Source organism: Lepisosteus oculatus, chromosome 3, assembly GCF_040954835.1.
Source record: "Lepisosteus oculatus isolate fLepOcu1 chromosome 3, fLepOcu1.hap2, whole genome shotgun sequence".
NCBI classification, from domain to species: domain Eukaryota; kingdom Metazoa; phylum Chordata; class Actinopteri; order Semionotiformes; family Lepisosteidae; genus Lepisosteus; species Lepisosteus oculatus.
The window spans coordinates 33,396,799-33,414,767 of record NC_090698.1 but is presented as its reverse complement, the minus strand read 5'-3'; the positions used below and the strand labels follow the sequence as shown (position 1 = coordinate 33,414,767).

General features: G+C 36.9%; 1 protein-coding gene across 5 annotated transcripts in view; it reads right to left on the bottom strand.

Moving 5' to 3' along the window:
- Positions 1–511: 511 nt before the first annotated feature.
- The window catches only part of jak2a (Janus kinase 2a), a 102,995-nt gene continuing 85,537 nt past the window's right edge, over positions 512–17,969 (bottom strand). For all 5 annotated transcript variants that reach the window (XM_069187132.1, XM_069187133.1, XM_069187130.1 and 2 more), the window contains 15 exons: positions 17,245–17,431; positions 16,648–16,772; positions 12,800–12,934; positions 11,597–11,684; positions 7,982–8,109; positions 6,409–6,547; positions 5,733–5,884; positions 5,380–5,530; positions 4,641–4,774; positions 4,247–4,436; positions 3,814–3,938; positions 3,231–3,403; positions 2,681–2,798; positions 2,000–2,113; positions 512–1,163 (listed from right to left, as the gene is read on the bottom strand). In XM_069187132.1, the coding sequence (XP_069043233.1) occupies positions 1,056–1,163; positions 2,000–2,113; positions 2,681–2,798; positions 3,231–3,403; positions 3,814–3,938; positions 4,247–4,436; positions 4,641–4,774; positions 5,380–5,530; positions 5,733–5,884; positions 6,409–6,547; positions 7,982–8,109; positions 11,597–11,684; positions 12,800–12,934; positions 16,648–16,772; positions 17,245–17,431 (2,067 nt within the window). In that variant the 3' untranslated portion in view covers positions 512–1,055. The remainder of the gene's footprint in view (positions 1,164–1,999; positions 2,114–2,680; positions 2,799–3,230; positions 3,404–3,813; positions 3,939–4,246; positions 4,437–4,640; positions 4,775–5,379; positions 5,531–5,732; positions 5,885–6,408; positions 6,548–7,981; positions 8,110–11,596; positions 11,685–12,799; positions 12,935–16,647; positions 16,773–17,244; positions 17,432–17,969) is intronic.

Below are 17,969 nucleotides of genomic sequence, written 5' to 3'. Positions count from 1 at the left end.
TATACAGCTTGTCCAAAGTCATTCATTATTAATACTATTAGTAATATCTTCGGTAAAGGCTTTGATGCATAAATATTTCTGATAAAGGTAGGTTGTGTACTTTTGTCCAACTGAGCAATCTTGCTTTCATAAAATATACCAACATTTTAATGACTGATGATTAACATGCTGTAATACACAGTTCAAAATTAAAAGCTCAAATGCTGTACATGAGAGGTTAAGCTCCCCCTGGCGGTTTTACAAGGTGACGCCGGATAGTTTCCGGCATGACGTCAAATGATGCGATTAACCGCGTGATACTGCACGATACCGCGTGATTCTGCGTGATTCCGCGACACACCCACTGGGGTATGCCACGAAATACCCCACCCATTTTGAATGGCTGCATCTGTAGAAAGACTAAGAGTAATGACTAAGGCTCTAAAAGTTAAATTCTTTTCCTCAGTGAAAAGAATGCTTTTATATATAGTTGGATTTGCACTAAAACAGAAATATTAAAATACACAAACACTTACAGAATTATCTCTTTATTCCAACAGTGTCTGCAACACAATGAAAAAAAATATAAAATTATAGATTTTTATTTTACAAGCAATTATGCAATATATTCAAACCAAGTTCTCCATTTACATTCACTGCTTGTGGACTGATCAACTATAATCTGCATTGCATTAAAAAAAAACTTGTCTTCATGATTATATATTATCTGTAAAAAAATACAAACAAAACCTTATATTCACTTCACAGTTTTGCCTTCTTAAAATAAGGAGAAAAGGCCAGCACTGCTGACAATATACAATATAGGATGCAGAAAAACAAATTACAAAAACATTAGGAATATACCCTCTCCTCTTTCTGATACAAGTGCCTCTGAAAAGTTCCAGTGGAAGTAAAATAATTCAGTCAACTGTGAAGCCAGAGATTTTAAACAGGAAGCCAGCCAGGGCTGCTAGTCCCAACTCATAGTCCTCGCCATAGTTAAATGGCCTAAGCATCGGTTGTATTCATGAATTAAAGAAAAAAATTCCTTCCCCAAGAAATGCACTTTGGTGGCTTCATCCTTCCTTGCTATCCCGGAAATTGTCCACTCCCAGAGTCAGGTCCTTAAAGGATGGCCTCTGAGCTGGATCATTGGTCCAACAATCCAGCATCATTTGATAAATCTGAAACAAATTTTTATTTTTCAGAAAAATACCTTCTGACAGAAGTATTATCACTGATACATTGAACTTCAGGCAGAATACATTCTTACCATACCATGCATACTGTAAAACAAACATGACATCAAGTTGCCCCATACTGAAATCAGTGGCAACTGTATTTGAACGCTTATAACACATTAGTTTGATTAGTCTGCTTTGTGTCATGTTAAAGAAGATTAGAACAGCTAAACTCCTTTACAAAGTTGAAACTTGGCTACATCAGCCTGACTCAAATTAAAAAATGGAAAATGTCCACTTCCAATTTTTATATAAAAAAATCTAAAATAGCCAAAGAACCACTAGATTCAGCACTTACCAATATTCATACTGTAGGTGAATTCTACTCACTATTCTTATGTCTCACTGCAAAATGTTTTATACAGCAAACACAATAGTTTGTAAAATAAAATCAAGAACCTGAAAACAAAGATAATGCTCAATAACCAAACTAATTAATGTGTTTCAGTCACAAATTAAGTTATTGATCATTATTTATATACAGTACAGCTCTTTTAAGGTACAGTATATTCAATTCAATTTTCAAACTCTGGAAGTGCTATTAATGCAACTCTTCTTTTAGCAATTTTTATTTTGGTCTATAAATATAAGTACACACTTCATTCATGAATAAAATACATTATGAAGGTGATATTTTAAAGGCTCTTCTAAGTGTGCAGCAACTTATAGTTTGCAGTCTTAAAATAGTGTCATAGCACAAATCTACTTTTTGTATATAAGAGACAACTATGAAAAATTATGCATGTAGCTAAAAATATATAAAATCAATAAGACGCTACCTCCTTAGGGCATCCTTCTGGACAGGTCAATCTGTTGCCAGTTTTAAGGATCTCAATTAAGTGGTAGACAATCATCTGTCCCTGCTTGTCATTACCAATCATCCGCATAAACTCCTGTGGGCAGAACACAGATAAGTATTAACACTTAATTGAACATGATTTGGTACCAGCACTTGCAAATTAATACTCACAGAAAACCCACTGTATGTATAATCTGTTGTGTTTCAATCTTTAGATTTGAAATGCTGGGATATTGTAAAAGAACATTTGTGTACAGTTTACAGTTAAATCTGTCTTCATCCTGATATTTTTTATATAATGTAAAACAGTAACAGACTACAATTACAATTTACCCCAAAGAACACAACCAATATGCAAAATAATCTAAAATATGACATTGTACAACAAAATAAATGCCCTTTTTTACAGTGTCTTTATGGGCATAGAATCTCAAAGCACTGCACTATACAATAAAAATGGGACCACAAAAAACATAAATCACATTTGTTGAAATAAGACGAGGGAAACCTGTATTGCCTTAAATATGTACTCTAAATTTCACAATGACAAAAAACATTGTGAATTGAAATTTTTTATACCTGTAGAACTTCTACTGTGCACAAATTTTTTTTCTGTGGTTTTATTTTTCTGAAGGAATCACTATGATGAAGACAGACATACCGCTGGTGGACTCTTATTCTTGTCACTGTGTGTGAACAGTTCATATAACACCACTCCAAAGCTCCAGACATCTGATGCCACGGAGAACTTGCTCTCAGTCAGGGACTCGGGAGCGTACCTGTATCATTCAAAACAGTTTGAACTTACTCACAGTTCTTTACAGTTGTTTCATTTCATATATATGAAGCCTTTCAATATTAATTGTCAAAAATAAAAGGGTAAAGAAAAGACAGAAGTCTTACAATTGTTATATTCACTGCATTTTCAGTATCAATATTTTTTAAGGAAAAATTAATCTGAAGGTACACATCCTTTTGACACTATTTTAAACTTTCAACAAGAGCAAGGAACATCCAACTATTAAATTCCTGTTCCTAATTTGGAATAAAACACTAGCACAATCTTAAAATCTATACTATACTGCATATTGATTGAAATCTTATAATTATGACTTAGAATTTGACTTCAATACTTATTATTCATTATAAATCAGTTTTAAAATGAGTGTAATTCTCTGTGTTTTAGGAGAAACAAAAAATAAAAATATTACCAGAAAATAGGACTTTCTCCTGGTTCCTTGACTTTGTAATACTCTTTGTCCTGTGGCAGAACCTTTGTCAAACCAAAATCTCCAATTTTCACTCTGTTCTCACTCTCAACAAGGATATTTCTGGTAGCCAGGTCTCTGTGGATGTACCTCTTAGTTGCAAGGTAATCCATCCCCTGAAGAGTAGGAAGCACATATTGTCACGCACAGCTCTTTTAACCTCTATTAGACCTGTACATTACACCCAGGCTACTGTATGCAATAAAGCCTTCAAAGGCAATAACACAGTCGTGATTTAAAGATCTTTTTCAAATCTTATATTGTTCTACAAGTTTCACCAAGTTACTTAAGCAAGAATGGTCTTGCAATTTACAAGGAGAAACATGAAAATTATCATTACTTTATTACTGAATTTCACTTTTGTGTCAAAAGAAAGCTTCAGCATTTTTATTTAATCACTTTCCAGTCAATATTAAAGAAAGCCATTTGAATTGATGTGATATATAGAGCCTTATTTTTTAAATACTTAGAGCAGGATACTGCAATGGTCCAGAAGGTGGTTTAAAACAAAATCGACACTATGTACCTTGCATATTTGAGATGCATAATGAAGCAACTTCTTATGGTCAATCCTTTCCTTATTTTTGATTAAGTAGTCTCGTAAGCTCCCAAAGGGGAGATACTCCATGATGAGCCGCAGGTTTCTTCGGCCTTTAGTGAAAAAGAGGAAACAAACAAAATGAATGGAAGTAATTCCTAATTCAAAAATTTCTGAGCTCTGGCTGTGAAGAACAATATGATGATCAAGATGATTGCTTCTGAACACAGGTAAGCTAGGAGATGCCAAAAGCAGTCCTGTTTTCTCAGATGTATTTTTTTCCAGACACCCTGTAGTAGTTTAGAGGACAACCGGTTAGGAGCAGCTTCTTTAAAGTGGATGGACTGCTGCTAGAATTAAGCTTTCCTGACATAGGGGAGGGTGTGCCATTGTAAACAAGGCCTTCTCTTTGCCCACCTACCGGCACTGTAGCACACTCCCTTGTACTTGACAATGTTGTCATGCTGAAGTGACTTGAGGATCTCAATCTCGCGCTCAAAGTCGCGCAGGTGCTCAGCGGTACTGTGCTGTAGCTTCTTCACAGCCACCACCTCCCCAGTGTTGTCCTGCAGAGGGTCATAGCGGCACATCTCCACACTGCCAAAATTGCCCTGAGCGGAGAGAGAACATTCACTTCAAACACACAGGAATCTCCAGCTCCACCATGTACTCCATTCCACCACTTCTTACACTGCTCTTACTTTAAAGCAAACTCAATTGCTACCACATATGCTTTAGTATCACCCAGGTCAAATAAAAATCTTTCAAAACCACCCAATTACATGAAAAACAGTTTTAATGGTGACTTTATTTACCTTGCCAAGTTGCTGTAGAAAAATCAAGTGCCTCTCTTCAAATTGAGCAGGTTCTTGGTTTTCAAAAGCACCGCCATACCCAAATCCACCAGATCGATTTGGCAACATGTCACTTTCAAGCAGCAACTCATAGTCTAAGTAGACAAAAGCAAAAAAAATCATTTTTAGAAACATTTCTGAAAATGTTTCTTATACTTGCTATACGCCATTCATTTTGTTCACCAGTTGGTAATGCTGTAGTGTCTTATTTTCTCAGTTGCTATATGAAAAGTGATATGGACATTTCCTATTTGTGAAAGTTATTAATATTTATATTTAAAAATCTGTTAAAAACAGGTTACCTGTTCTGTCTGTAATCAAAATGATTATCTTTCGGCTTTTACATGAACATGATTACTGTAAGTGCTGTAGCCCTACTATAAGCAGCCCGAGAAAACTCAAGAAAACCATGAAATATACTCTGTATCAACAGCTCTCTGAACTCTGGCTTTACCGGCAGCACCTGGCCTGTTTCACACTGCTGCTGTGCCAGACGACACCAGCCATAGAGTAATCCAGTAAGCCCACTCCAGCCTTCAAGTGGAATAGTCCACTAGTGGCACAGCCTGGACTGGAAGGTGGTCATACTCAGGCTTCCACACTTATCCTAATTTCAGAGCTGGGACACAGGGAAGCATCGGACTGTGCTCTGTCAACGGACCCCTGAGCGTTCCTCTTCACAGCGGAAGGATGCGACTACCTGGAGTGAAGAGGCTGTTGAGATCCCTGATGATGGCTCGGAAAGATGGCCTATAAGCAGGCTCATAATCCATGCAGTTATTGATAAGGTTGGCCAGTTCTGTCCATTTTGGAGCAGGCAGCTGATGGTGATCTTCATAGAACAGATACTTCTAAAGCGACAGATACATGACAAAAGGCTAGTTAAAATATGGCAGTTTAAACAAACTTGTAGTTGTTCTAAATATTGTGAAGAATCTGTCACACTGTACTGCCCTTGTCCAAACGACACTGGGAAAAATTGTGGATAGAAGAATGGAAAGTAGACAAAGTAAAACCAAAAGGGAATGTGTAAGGTCCCTATACGGCACTCACTTTAGTTGAGTCCAAGGTGCTGAGGGGTTTATCGCCACCACTGCATATCTCCCACAGTGTTGTGCCAAAACTCCACTTGTCTGTGGCCAGGCTGAGGTTCTTTGGATCTTCAATACATTCTGGAGGCACCCATGGGATCCTTTCAATGAGAACTGAAAAACAAAGCAGTAAAGTTTTTTTTGTGAAAAGAATACTAAAGTATTTTAGTAAATAAAAACTCTCGTCTTTAAACACCGCTAGTCACCATTGAATAATTTTAATGTGCAATGGTCCAGATGTAACCTCTATCAGAAGTGTTTGAAGATAGCAAAAGATCATTAAATAATGCATAGGAGAAAACCAAAATCTTTTGCCAACTCACAGAGCCAATAGGGGACCACTGAAAAGACCTAATCTGCAGATACTGTATGTTCAGGTTACATTTCCATTTTGTATTTAATTGTGGTGACCCCATAAAGACAGAACTTTGTAGGATCCATCCCTATTTATTGGCTAAATAAAATCAACAACTGGGATACACTGCTCAATTTGATCAAATTTGAAATCCTTCAAAATGGCTAGGAAACACACTCTACTACTCTGTCTAAATTGTAGGTAGTAATAAAACCTTAACATTCCCATAAATCATTCATGAGAAATGCAATATTTATGGCTGAAATGAAAAAGGCTCGCTTACCTTCTTTTGGGAGCACGGTGATGCTCACTCCTGGATCACTGAGCTTTATGAAGGGAGGATTGCCATTTTTTCTATCCTCTTCCCGGATGAGTAATAGGTTTTTGGCACATACATTTCCATGGACAAGGCTTTTGTCTTCCTATATAAGGGGAAGAAAAGGAAATCAAGGAAACCAATTACTTATTAATTACTTATTAAGAGTATGTCATACAGACTTCTTTGACATTTGTAAGGCAGTGCTATTGAAACAAAGTTATTTTAGATTTTATGAAAGCCATTATCAGGTTTTAAAAAAGAAAAAATAATTAAGGGACATCTTGGTGTACAAATGTATACAGAATAACACAAAATTCAACTTTAGATACAGTACATGTCTTTTTTGTTGTGCAATTAATGTGGGCCAAATTTCAACCTTAATGGCAGGCTGATGACCACTGTGACTTCTTGCCAAGGCCAAGAGAATTATGTGCCACCACATTAAACAATCGCCACTTTTTAAACTCAGAGCATCTTTAATCACTAAGAGATCATAGTGAAACAGCTTAAAAACCTAATCACTTTAATAAAAATTGCAGTGTGCTCTGGAAAGAATTCAAAGTCTGAAAGATTTATGGACTTTGAAACAGACATCAAAGTGGACGTCAGAATACAGGTCTGTAACTGAGCAGCATATGGGAGGTGATAGCTTTTTTATGGTGGCTTTTAATGCATATTAAAAAGAAGATCTGATCACCCGGATGACCATTTTATTTGTTTTCAATTTAACAACATCCAATTTTATCCGGTGTTTCGCTGTGCCAATTTTCATTAAAACCTCTGAAGTTTTTTCAGGAAATCAAGAAAAATAGGTTTGATGATTGTCTTGCACCACACCTCCACCCAATACAGTATATACCAGACTTTCAAAGCTTTGTGTGCTTGAGAAAAACTTAACTGTAATGTTCTAAAAAGTTAATGTAAAAGTTAAAAGACAATAATATACCAACAGAAATCACTTTTCTCTTATAGGAACATTTGAATGGGGGAAAAGTGAATGCAGCAAAGTACTTTACTGATAACTCTATAATAGTATATACATATTATAAAAAATGATCCTCCTGGATTTTGGCCTTTTAAGCAGGAGGTATCAGAAACCTTTTGATTTTTCACTCACTAATAGTTTTACCCTGCTGATGATGTGGTGTTGCAACTGTAATCCTGCTCAGCAGGACTGGAACCACAGGTTCAGATATTTGGTGTCTGTGCTTGGCAGAGGAGCCAATGGTGCTCCATAAAGCTACATACAGTATGTTAGATTATGAAGGAAGGCTTCTAAGTCAGAAACCCTCCCAAAAGGTACAGTGCTAAAGTAATTTTAAGGTACTTAGCAACAATTTAAAACATGATATACTTCATTAAACGCCCCTTCCCAAACACATTCAATTAAAATGTGCAGAAATTCCCTCATGAGGAAAAACCAAAAATAACCAGATAGATTACTATATAATTCCTACAAGTTCAATACAAATGAAATGGGACCAAACACTCTGATACCCGTGATACTTGTTACATTGATATAGTTATGAATCCTTACCAAGAAATGCATAGCCCAAGCAAGTTGCTTCGCTACCTCGAGCTTCCAAATGATATTCACAGAGTTTTTGTTCTTCTTCAGGTAGGTGTCCAACGACCCAAACTTAACATATTCCTGAACCATAATGTCTGTAAAAGAAACATAAATTTTAGAAACTGACAGGTTCAGATTTGGCCGGGGACAATGGTACTGTCCAATTATTCTGAGAGAGGGACATTGAAGATGTTTAGTTAGATATCAGACAGAGCTAGGCTTTTGTTTTTGTTTTTCTCTACAGTACAAAAAGAACTGAAAGTGCCTTACAGAAGTGTTTGTATCTCTTTCACTCTGCCTACCAGGGATACTACAATGGTTAAAAATACCAAAGTGAATCTGGAAGCCTGTTTGCAAAATAAAGAAAAATTTGCAAATAATAATATGGTTATTATTTGCAACAATATGGTTTCAACCAAATGATTTAATCATATTTTGGGTCTTATTTAAAAAAAATAACTTTCAAATAAAAAAGCACTTAAACATTTAAAAGAGAAATAAGATAATTGAGATAATTTTCCATCCTTTATACTAGAGCTATGAAGCAGATTTTTTTATTATATACTGTATATAAAATTGTGGCTCCTTGTGTCATACAGTGGATGTGAGATTAACATAAAATAGTGCAAATAAGATAAGATAAGATCACTTTATTAGCCATATACAATTTCTTGCATTAGGAACTTGTCTTTTCGCATACCCCAGCTTGCTCTCCATGAGACAAAGACTCATGGACCCAACAGAATAGGATTCCTCTGCCAGCTGCGGGATTTGAACCGGCAACCTTCCAAGCCACAGGCACAGATCCTTAGCCACAGAGCCACCGCTCCGGCCATAAAATGTTCATCCTATTGTATTTGAAATCTGAAGGTAGTTCAATAAGGAAGCATATAAATTGCATCACTACTAGAATTTGCTGCTGCTGCTGCTGCTGCTACTGCTACTACTACTACTACTGAAGAAAGATATAAGATGTGAAAGGGGGTTAACTGATTTCTTTCTGCACAAAGACTTCTTGTAACACAGTAATGGGGGGCCCCCTATGTTTGGACATTCCTAAGACCTTGAACACTTTCAATGGTCAGTTTTATCTTTCCTTAGTTGGGGGGGGTATTTATCTTGCACTTGGAATTTCATATCAATTAACTCCCATCCCACCATAACTCAAAGGCGCTAAAACATGGAATGTCTTGTGTTACATGAAGTCTTTGTGCAGAAAGAAATCAGTTAACACCTTTTCACATCTTATATCTTTCTTCAGCAGTGTAGTAGTTATTATTATTAGTAAATTCTAGTAGTGATGCAATTTATACACTTCCTTATTGACATCCTACCTTCAGATTTCAAATACAATAGGATAAACAGAACAAGGCCTTGTGGACAGTGACTGTCCTGGTCAAATATTTGACCTGTGTGTATCACAGTCCCCTTCAATGAACACAATCTCAGGGGTGTCCTCTGGGAGTGTTCCTATTTTCTGAGAACAGATCTAGTTGATCAATACTCCCTCGCTCTCTAAGACGTCATTTGTATGATTTGTCTCTTGCAAAGCACACTGGTATTGCAGTGGCTTCCTGTTCTGTTCACAAGCTTTTAATATGCACGATTCTGAAATGCAAAGGACTGAATTACATCCTGCCTACACGCAGTCAGCTAAAAGGAATGAGAATAATGCACATCAAGAATGCCCACATGGGCTCCGTTTCACTCAGACCAGGCATATTACAGTGTAGGAAGACTTCTGAGCAAAGCAATGGAGTGACAATGCAGACGTAATAAGTTTCAGTCAGATGCACTTGTTGGAATTAAAATGTAGTTTCTTGCAGCAAAAGTCAATGCAGAGTTGTTAGATAAAAGATAAAATATAGGCTAGTGATTTTCAGTTTATGACAGGGTCATTCAAAATTTTATTTTCAATTGCAAAATTCAGCCCAGCAGGGGTTATATTGCACTTACACTTTACACCTACTATAGGTAATATAGAATTGTAGTATTCCTTATTGTAGATATGTAGATTGTAGAATGTGGAATTCCTGTATTCTTTGAGGCTTTAACCAAAACTGAAATCCTCTTGTGCATGGGTTCCCAGCCCTGGTCCAGAGGGACTGCCATGTCTGCTGGTTTTAGTTTTCAGTGGGGTCTTTAATCATGTAATTGGTCTCAATTTGATTAAACTCTTCTTCGGCAATCATTGGTTTAAAAAATACACTGAAAACTATACTATTTTTAACAACTTCAGCATATAACTTTGTTCTTTAACTTTCTAATTAAGAACGAGCTCTCTTATTTATAACAAAATGCTTATAAAAGGAAATTATTTTATGATGAATAGAAAAAGAGGAAAGATAATGTATTTCTCATACTCAACTGGATTCATTTTAGCTAATACACCTAAACAAGGAGTGTTCTGAAACTGAGGAGTTGGCATAGGGGTGATACCAATATAAAACCCATAAAACAGTTTCAGAACCAAAACTAATTTTAAAAAGACACCTGAAATAGAAAGATGAAACCAATTTGCCTAAAATCATAAAACTAGCAGTCTCCCAGGACCAGAGTTGAGAACAGTTGCTCTATAGTTGAATATCTCAGGGCACAAAAAGTTTCCTTAGAAACTTATTTTTTTTCTCAAATGCAAACCTGTTTGTAAAGGCTAGCTTTAACTTAATGAAGGCGATTATCTGGTCTGGTTAACAAACATAAAAAACATAAGTAACTCAATGAATGTATCATTACACCATCATTGTAGGGATTGTAGTTGAACCACTGTATCTGAGAATGAAGAAATTTGGCGTCTGTTGTTATTGACCTAAGTCAACCTGTGGTTTGCCATACACTGTTCTGTTATACAACAGCTACCTGTGGTATTGAGATCTGCGAGAGTTCTCGCTATGATATAAGCAAGTGAGTCATCTAGAGATGTGACATAGCATACTTTATAACAGCACTGTATGTGATGTGACTTACACAGTCTGTGCTGATGATAAGTAATATATCCATTATATTAAATTGAATTTAGCATAAAACCTGTCTGACTCATTATCAATGTTCTTTCTTATCACAAAAAGTAATTTATTTCGTTTTTTTCCACTTAAACTGAAACATTTAAAATTAAATTAAATAAATTTAAAAACATTTTTTTTCTTCTATCATTGCCTAATTGGAAATCTCCAATTATGTGACTACTTGGTTTGCCACCAAACCACCAGAATATTTACAACTGAGTTGAAAACACATATATTCTTGTTTTTTGTTTCACATCTGTGCCAAAAACAATACTAAGGCATCAGGTGTACTGCAAATTCACACAGACCAGAAGAGACACTGCTGCACAGCCAAGGGTTACATTGCAAAAAACATTTCCCATTACGAAAGAAAATGCCAAAACCTCCCATTCATATCAAAGGTCATCTCATGGTAGAATGCCTTGGATTAAGAAGTAATGTATGTTGTAACAGTTAATCCTTAAAAGTTTAGCTCTTAGAAATAAAATGTGTTGCAGGTCAAATGTGTACAGAAAGACTGTATTGTAGTAACAGGTTCAAGATGTCAAGATTGGTCAGATAGAATGCAAAGACTTACTCTCTTCACCACACACACAGACTCCGTAATTCAACACCAGGTGCTTGTGGGAGAGCTGGCTCATCATGCTGGCAGCTTCAAAGAAAGACTGGAAGAGACAAATATTGTCAGACACATTCACTCTTAATTTGTACAGAAAAATCATTCTCACTGAGTCAGTGATTCAGAAAGTGTGGTTAATGGCAATTCAACTGAAAAAGTGGTTGACACACCTGAGAAGTATAGCATGTAGAAAGATAAATTAAGTTTTATACATAAAATAATGGAAATTAAACATCTGTGTTTAATAAAGAAAATATAATAAATTTTCAAATCCCTTACCAGTGACATACCTGTACCTAATGGCTTTAGAACACAAACCTAAATAATACTGTCAACTTGACTTATCTAATGCCAAATTAAGCTGCAAGAAAATATAATCTGCTCATTTTAGTAGAATGGTTTTCACAAACCTGCAGTCTCTCACAAATAATACTTGGCTATTCCAACTGATTGCTAGAAAAGATAAATAAATTAGCCTTTTAAGATATCTCAGTTTAATATTGTTGAAATGTTCGCTATCATATCAGCCTGCAACTCACAACTGGCAACCCACTGAAGCTAAGCAGGTGTGAGCCTGGTCAGTACCTGGATGGGAGACCTCCTGGGAAAAACTAGGATTGCTGCTGGAAGAGGTGTTAGTGGGGCCAGCAGGGGGTGTTCACCCTGCGGTCCATGTGGGTCCTAATGCCCCAGTATAGTGACGGGGACACTATACTGTAAACAGGCGCCGTCCTTTGGATGAGACATAAAACCAAGGTCCTGACTCTCAGTGGTCATTAAAAATCCCAGGGTGTTTCTCGAAAAGAGTATGGGTGTAACCCCGGCGTCCTAACCAAATTTCCCATTGGCCCATATTTATCATGGCCTCCTAATAATCCCTATCTATGAATTGGCTTCATTACTCTGCTCTCCTCCCCGCTGATGTGTGGTGAGCGTTCTGGCGCACTGTGGCTGCCGTCGCATCATCCAGGTGGATGCTGCACATTGGTGGTAGTGGAGGGGAGTCCCCATTACCTGTAAAAGCGCTTTGAGTGGAGTGTCCAGAGAAGCGCTATATAAGTGTAAGCAAATATTATTATTATTATGTTGCTATGTCTATGACTTCAGGAGCTTCAGTTACCTGCAAAGATAGGAAATAACTAGCAAATGTTTTATACACACCTCAGAATAATTCCTGTGTGCTCTATCCAGAATCTTTACAATGACTTCAGTTTCATGCATTTGACCATAGTCCCCAAGCTCTTTCCTGATTCCTCTGAAAATCTTGGTAAATGTTCCTTGGCCTAAACTGTCATGCTGCAAACAAACAAACATACTGTTATCATCATGAGATACATAAAGTAAAAAAACAGATATTTTGTCAAGACTCTGCAGCAAACAAAAAGTAACCAAAGTTCTACAACACTGACAAATTGTTCAACAAGTTAAAATCCAATAAATCTGTGGTTCTCAAACTTTTTGGACCAAGTACCACCCCTGATCAAACCAAAGCATCCAAGTATCACCTACAAGACATCTTCTCATAGGAACCCCAGAAATTCTCAATTATCAACATGAGCGTGTGTGCACGCACACACTCACATACACATATAATAAATATTATAATAATAAACTTTAATAATAGCGCTTTTAAAGGTGGCTTCTCACAGCCCTTTACAGAAAAAAAAACAGGAATAACAACAAATAAAAATAAACAATAAAAAAGCACTATTTCAGTGAGAGGGGTGACCCTGTTTAGTCGAGCAAAGCAGATGTGAATTCATTTTTTGAGCCTTGACACAATTCACAACAGAGTCTAACAGAGTCTTTAAATCATCAGGCATTTTTTGATGGATGCTGCAGTGCATCCACTTCATATCTGGAGCAAAATCTATTATAATCGTCAGGCATTTTCTTGACGGCAAAGGTCTCGCAGTGGATGTTGCAATGCATCCATTCATTTCTGCAGCAACCTCTCTAATTCGTGCAACTACACCGCTGTGTCAGTTTGTCATCGCTCTAGCACCGTCTGTACAAACTCCGATGCATTTTATCCAGTCGATGCCATTCTCTTCGATAAATTCATTCAGAAGCCGAAATATGTGCTCTCCTGTAGTTCCTGTTGGTAGCAGTTAACAGAACAGAAAGTCCTCATGGGACGTACCCTCAAACTCGTATCTAACGTAAACGAGCGAATTGGCCAAATCGACTACAGACTCATCTAATTCCAATGAAAAGCATCTGCTCATCTTAACGCGCTTTACCAGCGTACTTTTGATATCATCCGCCATTTCAATATTCTGTGAGTGACTGCGTCTTTCAGAGGGGGCAGCAGGTCGAGCTGTTTAGCAGCCTTTTCTCCACACATAATACGTGTCAGCTCTTTTGCCAACGGTAAACAAGGTTCTTCAAAAATAGTGTGGGGCTTACCTGCTTTAGCAATCCGCAAGCTTGTATTTTTCCCCATTACCGTTTCAGGAGTCCGTCTCAGAAGTTAAAAGAAGTTTTTATTTAATGCGCATGGGAGCGAAACACAGAGACGCTCGGTGTATTTTTCTCAAACTAACCTAGAACAGTTCTTAAATATTTTTTTGTTATCTATCACGCTTGCCTGTGCTCACAAGATCACCAGCGTTCCTAGCACGCATTTCTATGCATTCTCCTACCGTTCTATTTGCTGCAGATGTTTTTTTAAATACAATTGATCACTTACGTTCATAGCACGCATTCCTATAGAATGGTATAGAATTACATTGTAGCTCTGTGTCCACTCAACCCGTCCCAATTTTTCAGCACACACAACAAAGGTCCAGGGTCATATGGCATACCAGCTGGTGGTGCTCCACGTACCACTGCTGGTACACGTACCACAGTTTGAGAACCACTCCAGTAAATCATTACAAAATGGCAGTTAATGGAAAAATGTCTAAGTTTGAACTGCCATTACAACAAGTTCAAATTTCTTGTTTCAATGTTCAGTTTTTAAGTGCTATTATGGATGTCTCATGGGTCATCATATTACAACTGGAAAAAACTGCACAATTGATAAAATCGCAAGATTTTTCTACTTTTTGTGTTTTAACTTTGTGTTACTTAAAGAGTAAGAAACAATATAAAACAAAAGATATTACACTTTGCAACATTAAGGACTACAAGGAATCCTTATAATCTTAACAAAGGCATGTGAGAATTAATTTGAGTAAGTGCCCATTAATCAATACACTATTACCTACAAGACTGGAATGTTCTGTTTCTGTAATCCAGATATTGTGTCCCCCCAGAATTTTATTTTATTGTTTAAGCTCAACAAATCAGTGTGCTAAAAAGCTTATCTTCTCCAATTCATCTGTTGGATGTAGCCAAAGCATCAAAGCCCCTTCCAGCCACTGATGCGTTTATCTATGGGTCAGATCTGACTGGTCTTCACAGAAGACTCTTCTGTGAAATCAATACCATTATTAAGGGATAGCTAGATGTGTGGTTTATGAGGGCCAAAAGTGAAGTAACAGGGGTCAGTGACATGAAAAATGGCTATCAAAGTCAACCCTTAATCCAGGCTCCCCATCCCATATGCTAAAAGCAAATGACAAGTTAATGAAGCTGGTGACTATGCCACTTCACTTATATACTAATCCACTAGCGCTAACCATAAGCAATTTCCCCTTTGATGGATCTCCAGCATGTTAGCATTTAGATTATTTTATTTTTCGGTGTCACAGGAGACAATGACTTTTTGGTGAAATAAAGTCCACAAAATGTCTGGCTGCAGCTCAGTTGTTGATGCATAAAATCTTAGCATCAACAAGGTTTACCACTTTAATTGTGCAGCTGCATTGTCTCTGATGTTGCATTTGTTTGTCAAAAAGCATTTTTTGCTGCATTTTTGTTGAAAAATGCATGATTAAATGCCAGTGAATCTTCATACATTCTTCAATTATTCTTGCTTTTTGTTCATTAAATTATTATAAATGGCTAAGAACCTAAGACATATTGTGCTTTTAGATTTTCACAGATTTTCTTAGCAATTCAACTGGTGATTGAGTATGTCATACTTAAAAAGTCCAAAATGAACAGTAATTGTCAAATAATTACACCCATGAAATTACACAAAAGACTTAAGAAGTATCTCTCTAAAATATAGAGATATACCTAAGAAGATATAAGAAGTGTTTCTCAAACTCCCAACTGCTGGCAGTTGGAGCTCAGCCTGTGCTTTCTGGGTATCATGTACATTGTACATAATTGTTTCTCACTCCAGTCAGATACTCAGCCAGTATGAACAGCCTGTTTAGGGCCTACTGCATTCCAGTTCAGTGTTACTGGGGTGTGCTGTCATTTGTCATTTGGTTTACTCAGATTTGTGGTGTTTTAGCAGTGTCATCCTGAAGCTGGAGCCAGTGTGGCTCAGGATAGTGAGTTTCTTGGCTCTGCAGTATCTTGTACCAGTAGGAGTTTTGGTCACTGGTTTATAGGTGTAGCTATCTTCTATATATTAAAGAACAAGGGATATCAGCCTATTTCAGCCCTTCAGGAATTGGTGACCATGGTATTTTTCTCTGCACATGTTTTTACAGAATGGTTTGTGTAGGGCTTTTATTTATTCTTAGTCTGTTACCCCATACATTAAACTGCCATACAGGCCAAACGTCCGAATTACACTTTCACTTGGATTATGCTCTGTTTTCGACTACTTTGTACTCACATTTTGTGAGATGGTTGATATTGTAGAGCCTCCTTCTTACAGAACATATGGCATACAGATAACTAGGGAGTCTTAACCTGGCAGTGATTCTGCTCTCCTTTCATGCTAAGGTTTATTAAGCAAGCTGAAGATAAGATGGACGTCAGGATGAAATCAAAATTAATATGGTAATATGATAAATTGTGATGAAGGACACTGTAAAGACATAAATTGGACTCATATTTGCAAGTTAAAAACACCCACTCATGCAAGATATACATTAATTTTAGTTTACTTTCACTGAAGAGAAATGTATATGAATCGTAGGCATGAAACTACCAGTGCTTACAATTTCAAGGTCTTCCTTCCTGATTTTGTGGAATACCATCTGACTAATGTTATGTCTCTGCAGCACTGGGGACAGGGGGACATCAGAGCAGCTGTTACTTCTGCACACCAGGAGGTTGGATTTGTCTGTAAGGACAGCAGTGGTTGAAAGAGTGAAACTGGAGAGATATTCAGTATCTTACCACACAAACACAGTAACAGAAAAAAAAAACAAATGAAAGAAACCAAAGACAATAAAACAGCTAACTCCTTATCACAATATCATGGTGATTGCTTTTAAAATTTGGTGTTTTTCAATCCTGAAATTAGCAAGAAGCCAGTGTCATTTTTATTCCCACATTCACAAAACATAGACAGTGTAGCATTCAATCCCATCAAACACATCTGATACATTTACAGCAGTACTACAGGAACAGAAAGGAAAGCAATCTGAAGTGATTCCCTTACTTAAACACCTGCATGTAGGAGCTAAACTAAACAGCAAAAGCAGCAAAACTAAATCTTCATTACATCTGAACACAAAATGGTGTTGCTCTCTTTATTTAAGATTATATTGGTACTATTGAAATTAGACGAGAGAGGGGCCAAAAGAGCTGACCTTTGGTCCTGGGTGGGCAACATTTGCTGAACTGGAAGATGATGCCATCTGAACGCACAGTTTCCTTTTGGTAGCAGTTAAGCAGGTCCCGGAGGGTCCCGAAGCTCTTTTTTGCTCCACTCAGGTTGTACTCTCCATTCTCTGTTTTAGTGATAAGGCAGTGTTTGTACTCAACTCCACTTTCATTCTGTGGAACAAAGAGAGGAAGAAAAAAATGGAATTATATTGTATTCCAAATTTCTGGCTCTGGATCTGGCCATGTTAATAGTGCCTAATACAGTGAATGTAGACATTACTGACCCTATTGTATTTTGCCACATTTTGTTGTGTTACAACCAGAAAACCTCTAAGACTAATGTGTTTACTGTATATCTTTTTGATCCATACAATATCCTCTAAAAATCTTCACTGGAAAAAGATTCACCACCTTAGCATTAATGCTCCTTAATAAGCTCTACTTCAAACAGTTGCCTTCAGAATTTGAACAATATGTTTACTGAAATCCATCTGAGTCCAATTAAAGTGGTTTACCATTCAGATTGAACACAACTATCTTTAGAAGGTTAAACACACCTGTTTGTATGAGTTCCCACCATTGGACACTGCATAAAAATCAATATAAAGAAATAGGACCTTCCGCAACAACTACAGTATGGAAGACTGTGTCTCTTTCTCTTAGTTATGAACAGATTAAGTCAGGTGAAGGATACAAAAAAGATTTCAAA